Source organism: Balearica regulorum, chromosome 12 (assembly GCF_011004875.1).
Source record: "Balearica regulorum gibbericeps isolate bBalReg1 chromosome 12, bBalReg1.pri, whole genome shotgun sequence".
NCBI classification, from domain to species: domain Eukaryota; kingdom Metazoa; phylum Chordata; class Aves; order Gruiformes; family Gruidae; genus Balearica; species Balearica regulorum.
The window spans coordinates 21,374,547-21,385,284 of record NC_046195.1 but is presented as its reverse complement, the minus strand read 5'-3'; the positions used below and the strand labels follow the sequence as shown (position 1 = coordinate 21,385,284).

The following is a 10,738-nucleotide window of genomic DNA, read 5'->3' as shown; positions in this document are numbered from 1 at the left end:
GGGGGGGTTCTGACACGCAGTTGTGGGCGGGTTTTGAAATGGAAACTCTAAAGAAGAGTAAAAAGTAGCGGTGGCCTTTGCTGGCTGCACCTTTTCCCGGTTTAAACCGGCCCCGCGTGGGGCCATGACGAGAAGTGGCCGCGCGGTGGCAGCTGCCGCCCGGAAACGTGCAAATGGCGGCGGCGTGACGTCAGGCGGGGGCGGGGCTCCATTCCCCCCCCCCCCCGCGCCGCCAGGGGGCGCTGTGGCTCCCGGCTCCCCGCGCGCGCGGCGGGGCCCTGCGGAGGATGCTGAGCCGGCTGCAGGAGCTGCGCAAGGAGGAGGAGACGCTGCTGCGCGTGAAGGCGGCGCTGCACGACCAGCTCACCCGCCTCAAGGTCAGCGGGCACCGGGCCGGGGCCGCCGGGGCCCGCTGAGGGGGCGAGCGCGGGGGCCTCAGCGGGCGGCGGTCGCTGCTGGCCCGGCACGGCCCGGCCCGGTCCCTCCGCGGCGCGGCCCCCGGGGTTGGGAGGCGGGCGCGGCTCGGCGTGACGGAGCAGGGGGGAGAGCGGCCGTGGGCGGTGGCAGGGCCAGGCCTTCCTCCCCCTCTCCCCTTCGCCTTTTTATTTGGGTTGGGTTTGATTTAATGCACGTAACGCTCCGGAGTTGTGAGCGAGCGGCAACCTGCCGCCAGGCCGCGGCTCGGGGGGGTGGGTGCGGCCTTTGAGTCCCCGCACACGGACCGTGTCCGGCGGGAATTGAACCTCAGGAGTCAGGAAACAAGTTTTAAAAGCTTTGATGTTCCTGTTGCCGATTATTCAAAAATACTTAATTTCTGTATGATGGAGTCCAAGAAATAACTACTGCAAAGGCTTCTGTGTTCCCTTGTGGGCAGGTGGAAGAGCTGGCGCTGCAGTCTATGATCAGGGCCAGGGAGGAGAACCGAACGGTCTCTGCGGCACCTGCTGCGGAGGAGACGCACAAAGTAAGGGAAGGCCTCGGCTGGTGAAAAGAGGGGAGCGGGCTTCCCCTGGGATGGGGTGAGCCGGCAGGAGTGACCGGGAGGGGAGGGCAGAGGAGCGCTGTATTGCTTTGAGGGGCTTGTACGCGCTTCTGTGCATGGTTTTCACCTGGAGTTCTTAATGTCAACCTTGTTTATGCTGCTCCTTAAGCAAAAAGCTCAGCTGTGAAATCCCTCTGGTTTGTTGCTGGTTTGTGCTTCAAGGGTTTCCCTCTTCCCATCCCTGAAAGCAGCGTGTTGTTTCCAGGGCGGTTGGGAAATACTTGCTTTACATTCGCGTAGCTTCAGGTTGCCGTTCATTAAGCATTGTGTCTAATACTTAACTGGCCGTGCTGGTATAGCCAGCTGATCGGAGGGGAGGGCGGTACAGCGGTCTTCGGAACGTTTCACGGAACGTATGGTCAGCCTGAACTAGTTGAAACTCTTCTGTCGAGAACTGGTGCTCGTCACTGGGACGGGCTCTTACAGCCAACAGTTCTAGTACCAGATTTCTGAAAGAACTTGTGACTGTGCAGTTTTAATGGTGATTTGAGAAGTATTTTGGTGTTGCTGCTGGTCTTGAAAATTAAACTTTTTTATTGTGACAGACTCTTGGGCAGATGGACAACGAGGCTGCAATCAATCAAACTGAATTACACCTAAGTCTTCAAGATCATGAAGAGGAGGAGGAGGAAGAGGAGGAAGAATCTGATTCTTGAGAGAAAAAAATCAGACATGGTTTTTAATACAGACTCAGGAATTTCTTCTTCATTCATATAAAATTCAGCAATTGATTTTCATTTTGTCCATGAACTATATGATAGGCAAGACTCCTGGAGTCTAGTCTAGGGAAGTTCCACCAGAACACATGAATGTCACAACCTTGGCACATCTTGACTCAGATGTTAAAAGAATGAAAATTTGCTGCAGAAATATGTAGCATAATCTGTTCCGTATTTAAAACCTACCACGTAGCTTATTACATCTTTATAGGTGGATGGGAGAAGTCATTAATCAAGTCAGTCTAATTTAACATGTACATTAAAAGCAATAATTCATCTGTTCTTATTTCCTGATGCTGACAAATAAATAAAACCAGGCCTGGAGGCTGGTTGCTGAACCAATGATTATATTACAACCTCATCTGCTTAAGCTGGGAATTTTAAGATGTACAGTGAGAAAAGATGTGTCCAGGATTGTTGTGATCTCAGTTACATGGAAACCTGGATGTACGCTCCCTGTAAATGTGATAAGAGATGTAGGTGTTGGTACATGGGGAGGAGCAGGGACCGCACCATCAGCCTAATCCTGGGCATGGGAACGAGCTGGCCTCCCTTTGTACCTCCTGGTGCTCTTCTAAAGTACTGTCAGTCTGTGGCAGCACAGTATTTTATACTTCACGTTCTTTCAGAGTAGCAGCCACTGAGCCTTTTATTTGTCCACAAATTGTACAGTAAGAATTGATCCCTGTGACTTAATATTTTTAAATTAGTGGGGTTTTTTGTTTTTTTTTTTTTAACCCTGACAGTAACTTCAAATCAATGCAAGTCCACCTTCTGCTTTCAAGTGAGCTTCAAGGAGGAGTATGAGGAGTTTAAGAACTTGGTTATAAACCAGAAAGTGATGTGAAGTCCCCTCCACAGTTCCTCTAATGGTACAGTAACAAGCTAGTGCTGCTCTTACCAGCGACAGTATGTTCTTTCTCCTTGGGGAGTACAGACACCATGTGGTGCAGCTGGTTATTGTTAAAGACTTGTTTTAAAGCACAGAAACATAAACTCTGTTAAGCTGATTCAAAACAGACAATAAAAGTAAGTTTGTCAGCTTTGTCACTGTCACTTTATCAGCTGTCTTAAAAGGAAAATAGTTATATCCAGGGTTGTTCATTGCACAACTAGTATTAACAGTGCTGTTGTGCTCTCTAGCATCACTCAGAGAAAACAGAATAAATAGTCTTGTGAAGTTCATGATTAAGAGCAGGAAAGGAACTTGGTAAAGTGTCCTGGGGGTGCTCAGAACATGATTCAACCTCCAGTAAGTCCCTGCCCATTTGAGGAGAGGTTGATTATTTGGCTCCTGCTGGGTTCGTAGCAGTAGACACAACCTTGGAATGTAGCTTCATCCTGTACTAAAGATACTAGTGTTAGAGACTCCTAGATGTCTTAGTGAAGGAGCTTAGAACATGAGTGCAGAAGAGCTTTCCCAAGACTGACAGGTAATAAAACCCCAGAAGTCCAAGTCAAAAAAGCTATAGCTTGAAGTGGCAAATAATTCTTTGAGAGTACATGTGTGAAGAGCTGGTCTGTACAGAGCGCTGGAGCCAGCCTCTCCTTTCTTTGCATGTGTCAGCTCCAACAGGTAATTTTGGCTGTTGAAAAATGTTGTTTGTCACCAGTGTGATCAGAGTAGTTTTCATGGATGTACATCCTGCTGCCTTTTGTGAGTCCCTTGCTTTGGATAAAACAGATCAGCTCTCTTGGATGTTGCAATAAAGTACTTTTCCTGGTGCCCTAGTACACAGAACTGTGCTTGCAGTGTTTAAGTTATTGCTGTTTGTGGAGCAAACAAGTAAAATGGAATTTAAATCTCTAAAAAGTTGCTGTTCACATGCTGCATATTTCTTTTACCAAACAGTAAGAAGTACTACAGTGGTTTTATTGTGTATAATTCACATAAAAAGCTCAGGACAGATTTTAGTTGAAACTCTGCACAGCCTCCTCATTACCTACAACCCTCACATTCAAGCTGAGGGAAGCCCTGGATATGTCAGCAAGTCATTTCCTTCTGCCGATGGGTGGAAGAGGGCTACTCTGTCCCTCTCTGATACTCTACCCTGTCAGCCAAGTGGAAGTTCATGTCTAGAATGATTTGAATTCCTTTTGGGAAGGAACTTCAGCCATTTCCGTGTCTCAAGCATCATTTCAAAGAGCTAAACTTTTTATAGTGCAGCTGTTCAGAAAGCAAGACTTTGTTCTGAGAACACATAGCTGTACCCACCTCTCCCTGTTCTGTGGCACAGATTAAGGCTTTGGTTAAGCCTGAGTTTTAAAAAAAGCTTCAAGAAGTTACTTGATAATATATTTATTAAGAGAATTCATTGCTAAACATCTGAGAGAATAAAACAATAGAGGATCTTCATACACTTTAGACACTAAACACAGCTGTCATGATTTTTTAGGTTAAAAGAAAGCAAATTGCATGGATCTTTGTCTTGATTCTGTAGGACACTTCCAAGAACTAACTTTTAAAAATCAATTAGAAAGACAGATATCACTAAATCCAAGTATGATATGTTTTAAAAATAAATATAGAAATATGAACAAGTCTACAATTAGAATATTGCCCTGTACATTCCAAGAAATGCAGAGCTCTTGCCTTCTTTACCTGGAAAGAGATCTCTAAACAACAGCAAAATCAGAGCCATTAGGCCTAACTTTCAGATACAGTTTGGCAGCAGCGAAAGCATGCTCGACAGATACAGTTTTGGAGCATCCCTAACCCTGGTTGCATGGGAGATTAGGTAAGCATGATTGAAGTACCAACGATTTACAAAGAATCTTGATAAAGTTCAAACAAGCTGGGGGCAAATGCCCCCAGTGATATTTTCATTAAGAAAGAATATCCAGAATCACTTAAAACCAGCAAGCACTGTAACTTAAACATCTTAATGTTTTGGTCAGTAAACGAATGTAATCCAATACAATACCAATTAGTTTATGACAAAATTTAAAACCATTTGGCACATGCTATAAAGACATTCTTCCTTAAGAGGTGAAATACATGTTTGAACAGGTACAAGCTGAGGAAATAGGACCAAAATAGCATTGTTGTTAACAGATGTACAGTACGAGATTTGCTCTTCTGTATTCAGACTCCAGCAGCATGCGTGGGTGTACTCGGTTGGTTAAGGCCTATGGTTGAACAAAGCCACCCCGCAAAATCCACCTCCTCCGCTTCAGATCTCTTAATGAAAGCATGAATCTGAGCAGAGAAGAATATTGTTATTCAAGCACTTGGTCTCTAATACTTTTTAACATCATCAACTACAATAAATCCAGTTTATTTTCAGTATTCAAGTAGCTATAATATTTGGCAAACAACAGGAAGTGACCAGGAGAGCTTTTCTGCAGGATTACTGAAATAACCAGCACCCGAAATGTACACAATGCAAAGCATTCCAGAGGAATACTGCCTCCACAGTGCCTACTGCACAACACTTACACCGCAGTACACGATAAGGATGTGACTCAGCCCCTTGAGATAATACTCTAGAAAATGTCTGCCTGTGCACAGAAAGGCTTTTTGTAAGAGGGTGATTGCATTTTGCACCCTTACTGTACAGCAGGATCAGGGCAGGGAGAAGTGCCCAGTACTGCAGAAAATGGAGTTTAAGTCCTAACGTTACACTTAAGGCCATGAAATGATCCACTGAAACTGATACGGTCATTTCAAGCAGAAAATAATGCAAGATCTGTTTGTGTCTAGTAGTTCTACAGATTTTGCAAGACAAAGCTGGTAAGAGACAAATTTTATGTTTCACCACAGATAAAAGTGTATTTAAGTAGTCCATAAGGTGTGTGGAATTTTGTTCTTTCGTCCTCTTAAAAGTAAACATCTATATACTTTATAAACTCAAAAAAAAGAGATAGAATTGTTTTGCTAATTAATTTAATAGCCTTAAGTCATCTACTCATGTCATTATCACACAGCAGACTCCAAAACCCACCAGTCTGGGTCTCCTTGACATTCCCTGTTCTAGGAGCATGTGAAAGCCTGAGGCCCCTTGATCTCTGGATCAGAAAAACAGCCCTCCCTCACTAGGTTTGAGCTGCTTGTGCCCGAGGCCACAAACTACACACTTGGCCATATGCTCCGATCCTGGTCTCAGGTCAGCTGAGGAACCCAACCTGCATGGAAGAGCACTCTTAGTTCAAGTTAAGAACTTTCACTTACCATCAGCTGCTTCAAATCAGCTCTCTCAGCAGGATTTTTAATTAAACTAGGAAAACAGAAAGTGTTACACAAGTTACACGCTTATCTTTTAAAATAAAGGTCAAGTTATAGCATGTTAGTACAGTGCTTTGGTCACAAAAAGATATCACTCCAGATAAAAGCATTAGGTAACATAGTGCCTCTCACACACACAGCTGGGTCTAGAAGGAATTCCCTCCTGCAGGTTTCACAGGTAGAGTTTTCGGTATGAAATCCTCAGTTGTCTGATACTGTTTGGTGGGGGCAGGAGTGAGTGTCTATAACCAAGCTGGAGAGATCAAATTCCCATTTAAACAAAAACTCAACAGTATGAGCTGCTTTATCCCTTAAGTTTTTTACCAAAGTCTTTTCAAGCTCAGTATCAAGTACAGCTATTGTGGTACTGCTCTTCCTCCTAGAAAGAGTAAATAAACATATGCAGCTTTTAATACACAAACTAACTTTCCAAACTGCAGTGAACTGCCTTCCTTAGCACTGAATATACTGGTTCAGTGCAGGTATCACTGAAGTGCAATTGGAAGAGTAAATAGATGGGAAAATGACTAGTGTGGTGAAGATGGTAGTTCAATGAAGCACTGGGAAAGAAAAAAAAAAAAGCATCTGGAGCCCGCAAGACTTCTGCATCATATGGAACAGTCACTGGGAATGCTGTGAAGGTTACCCATTTAAAGGAGGATCCTCCTTTAAAAGTGTGTTGTATGATCAAAGTCCATGGTACTCTGGTCCAAAGTCCAAAGTACTCTGGTGTCTTCAACACTGAAAAATTACTAATCAAGTTGCACACAGAAGCAGAGATCATATCTTAAAAAGGGGAACATCTCTCAGCTTTGGGGTTCTATGGATGCACACGCTGTTGAGCTGGTGCCCGTAAAATGAGCTTTAGGCACATTAACAGTTGGGGAAAGAGGATTATGCTAACTGAAATTACTTTACATTTGCCATGACCTCCAAGCAGGGACTCCGATTGCCAAGTCATTGATACAGTAAAACAGCAGGGCTGATCCCAAATGCCTCCCTTTGCAACTCAGCCATAAAGAAAATACTCACCATTTGTTAACAAAATCTTGAAATTCAGAACCAAAAACACCGTTGGGCAGTTTTGGAGGTGGCTTAAAAAAAAAAAAATAATCAGCAGTCATTTAGCATAACTAATACATGATGACACACAATCTACCCAGAGATCTACCAATTCCGTGTCCTCCACCTGGGTAAAGCTGTAAAGCCAAGTAACACAGCCCTGGCACTGCCCAGGCCTTCTTGCAAAGCTGAGCTCTGAAGCAAATGTCAGGCAGGCAGCCTTCAGCTTCCACGCATATGAATAAAGGGTGTGCTGTCATATGATATATAAAAGTAAAGATGCTGAGTTTATTACTGACTAGTTTTGGTTATTACTCTCACAGCTACTGGATTTGAGGGGTTTCAGTAATAAATCAGACCAGAGTTTCTATGGTATGGGGTGTTTGTGGATTTTTGCCTTTTTTCCCCCCCATACACACACCTGAAATGGGTTAACACAGCCTTGAACAGTCATTAAACACTCAGAGCAGCTGGCAGGAATTAGCATTGTGTTATTCTCCCTACGGCTAATCTCCAGTTTGGGGAAGGGAAGATTAGTTCCATAAATATTTTCATCTAAATATTCTGTCCCAGGGAATGAGTTTGTTCAGGATCTGAATTCAAGAAGAATTCTGCTAAAGAAAGAAGAGGCTTACTATATAAGCCTGCATATTATTGTCTTGTTCTCCACAACATTTGCTATAGGATCAGGGTTAAGTTTTTATTCTTGCACCATGGGTCTTGCAAGCACTTACACTTGGGTTACGGGTACGCACAGGGTTGAGACATGGCCTGCACTCAGTAATTCACTGGTGTACAGACTTTGTTGGATGTAGCAGCTCACGCTGAAGATTGCTTGCGCTGCAGCAGAGGTGACAGAAGATAAGTCTTGCCAAATTCTCAACTACTGCAGCTTTTCAGTTTAAACTGACCTCCTCAGGGATGCTACAAGAGCAGCACCACAGTATCCTGAGTAACCCAACGCTAACTCTATTCCAAGAGTTAGTGCTGTCATACTAAAGTATTATAGAATATGCAAAATAGGTTTGTAATGTGAGAGGAGAATTGTGCATGCAGGCGAGGAACTGCAACGGTTTATTAGCACATGTACGGCAGCATGAACAATGTTAGTCTTTGCAGGGACCTAGGCACCAACTGTGCTTTTTAAATAGGTGTGCCAGGCACTTCTTATCCTTCATTCACCTGCAACAATTATGTTATCCAGCTGTTACAACAACAGCTAACAAGCTTTTTTTTGTTTGGAAGGACACAAGCAGTGGAGTGATGCGAGTTTCAGTAGTCCTTGTGAAGACACTGGAAGCAGACTATCAATTGTAAAATACCAATCTCTATTAAACTAGCCTCATAGCTCAGCTATTTGAAAGATACAGTATTATAAATGAGATTGTTCATAGGACTAAAACAAAGAAAACCCCCAGTTTTATATATGCTTGATCATACTGTTTGCTATTAACTGTCCTAACAGGTTACATGATCCAGTCTGGAAAACCCATAAACCTACTTAAAGGATGAAAAGAAATGAATTGAAAGTTTTCCCAGGAACAATTTAAAATCAAGCCAACACACTTGTCTCATACTGCAGCAATAAAAGATCAGAAGACCTGGCTTATCCTAATGCTAACCCCCCACCTCCTCAAATTCTGGAATGCTTTTAAACATTTACAATTGTATTAGTACATGTGCAAATAGTTGATTACCTCGTTGACGATGTAATCAAGAAGTTCAAAGATTGCCATTGGGGGTCTGCTGTCTGGTCCATAGGCTAAGAAGAAATCGTAGAAGTGGAAGAATACAGTGTTACTCTCCTCCCATGGCAGAAGTATTTAAGAAGCTAACAGTCATATACTCTGTTCTTATGTAGTGGACTTGCTGGCACCAGGTAGATTTATATGAAAAAGTGGAACAGCAACAGAATAATACTTTCATGCAAAGAGACACTGTTTTCAGGTCTGATCCAAACTATGGACTTCACTGGGAATCTTCCTACTGTACTTTGATCGGCACTGCATCAGAGAGGTGAACCATAACAACAAACCGGGATCTTTGATGGTGCTCATGAATAGCTCAGTTATAACAAAAGGATCTCTAGTTCTCTGATTCTCAAACTCAGATACCTCCTCGCAGTGAGACTGAGCAAGGTGCGCAATGCAATCGTGGTTTTTTGAAAGTTTAAAGCCAAACTATGCAGATCAATATCAGGTAAGGAAGAACATTAAGCTGACAGAAAAGGATCTTAGAAAAGAATTTAAGAGATTGCCATAACTTACAGCTCACTGGTCGACCAGGTGTTCTTTGCCTGGGCGAGGTCTCGGTGACTGGAGAATCTCCCTCTACTGGGCAGCCAAACATTAATTCAAGCTCCTTGGAGTCGGGAGGAGGAATCGGGTATCTGCCAATAGCCATTTCTACCAGTGACAACCCCATACTCCAAATATCTGATTGCACTGAATAATGAGTTCCCTGCAGTCTTTCCGGCTACAAAAAAAAGAGAGAGAGGGGAGACAGTATTGTAACAAGAAAGAAAAAAATTGCATTCTGCAATAGCCTGGATAAAATGAGGGATGAAACCCCAACTTATTAGTATGACATGTTCCAATGAGCGACTTATTGACCTTTTCTTTAAAAATATCACCTGGAGGTCCAGAAGTTCCACAACCATTGCATACCACCACTGCAAATAACTTTGAGACTTCTTAAAGATGATGCTATTATGTTGCTGGTTTACTACTTCAGCATAACATCTAAATGTTGCAACTATTAAAAATGATGGGATAATTAAAGAACAAGAAAGCAAAACTAGCATGGGCAACTAAAGATTCACCTCCTTTCCCTGAGCAGCTGTTCTTAGTTTTCTGCTTTGGCAAAGAGAGGAAAGGGGATTTTATTGATTCTCTGTGGCTCCAGAAGTGACTTGGTGCTCGAGTGATAATCTTGTCATCTGTGACACTTCTCAGCTGATACTATTCTGATAGCTCCCTATAGCAGAAATGCATTTCTTATATACATGCAGACTGCAGGTTTAGATCCATATTCACATCATTTCTAAATAAACTGTTGAGCTCTATAATCCACTGAAATGATAATAAAACATAACATACAAATCACATGATAAAGTATTATGCAGGGCACAGACCTTTCCTGGAGATATAATGATTGAAAAATATATACAAGATAGGAAGACAGGCATGTTCTGCCAGCTTCACCACTTGCATGTTACGGCCTGACAGGCAAAAATGAAATAGGTTGAAATTTTTCTCAGGAAAAAAACAAACTAGAAAAGGACAAACACAAACACAAATTCTGGATAGATTATATACACATGGTAACATAAGCATTACAAAAATGTACAAAGGTAAGAGACTCAGCTAAAAATATATTTTATATTATTTTTAGGAGACTTGAACACTGGAAGGATACTTAGCTATGGGATTTTTGTCAGTTGAATCATGATTAAAACCATATCTAGACATCCCAATTACATTGCTCCAAAGATCCTCAGTTCTGCTCAGTGTACCCATCTTCTGTTTCTGCTTAAAGAGCTAAAATGTAAGATTAGTCCTTAACTAACTCCTTTGGCTTAGTTTTTGTACTTGATTTATCAGTACCATGTTAAACGCTGAAGATAGTTTCCGCAATTTTTAATACATGAATCTCCATCATCCTTGGATCAGTTTTTACTAAGACTTCTCA

The 10,738-nt window shown here is 42.7% G+C and overlaps 2 protein-coding genes across 4 annotated transcripts in view; one reads left to right on the top strand and one right to left on the bottom strand.

Annotated features, from left to right (window-relative positions):
- The first annotated feature begins 77 nt into the window (after window positions 1–77).
- On the top strand, window positions 78–2,806 carry SNAPC5 (small nuclear RNA activating complex polypeptide 5). Of its 2 annotated transcripts, XM_075764025.1 has the most exons (3): window positions 78–377; window positions 875–964; window positions 1,588–2,806. In XM_075764025.1, the coding sequence occupies exons 1-3, from the start codon at window positions 288–290 to the stop codon at window positions 1,696–1,698; spliced, it is 291 nt and encodes a 96-aa protein (XP_075620140.1). In that variant the 5' UTR covers window positions 78–287; the 3' UTR covers window positions 1,699–2,806. The 2 variants fall into 2 exon arrangements, with proteins under 2 accessions (XP_075620140.1, XP_075620141.1); XM_075764026.1 differs by lacking the exon at window positions 875–964.
- A 1,238-nt stretch (window positions 2,807–4,044) lies between these two features.
- The window catches only part of MAP2K1 (mitogen-activated protein kinase kinase 1), a 40,275-nt gene continuing 33,581 nt past the window's right edge, over window positions 4,045–10,738 (bottom strand). For both annotated transcript variants that reach the window (XM_075764005.1, XM_075764006.1), the window contains exons 7-11: window positions 9,316–9,523; window positions 8,746–8,810; window positions 7,019–7,080; window positions 5,933–5,978; window positions 4,045–4,960 (exon numbers count right to left, since the gene is read on the bottom strand). In XM_075764005.1, coding sequence (XP_075620120.1) covers window positions 4,847–4,960; window positions 5,933–5,978; window positions 7,019–7,080; window positions 8,746–8,810; window positions 9,316–9,523 — 495 coding nt within the window. In that variant the 3' untranslated portion in view covers window positions 4,045–4,846. The remainder of the gene's footprint in view (window positions 4,961–5,932; window positions 5,979–7,018; window positions 7,081–8,745; window positions 8,811–9,315; window positions 9,524–10,738) is intronic.

What these genes read in the sequence shown, in the direction of transcription:
- SNAPC5 (XM_075764025.1), top strand. Translation starts at nt 288, where the DNA reads ATGCTGAGCCGGCTGCAGGAGCTGCGCAAGGAGGAGGAGACGCTGCTG. An exon ending in ACCAGCTCACCCGCCTCAAG is followed by an intron (nt 378 to 874) that starts GTCAGCGGGCAC and finishes CCTTGTGGGCAG; the next exon opens with GTGGAAGAGCTGGCGCTGCA. An exon ending in CTGCGGAGGAGACGCACAAA is followed by an intron (nt 965 to 1,587) that starts GTAAGGGAAGGC and finishes TTATTGTGACAG; the next exon opens with ACTCTTGGGCAGATGGACAA.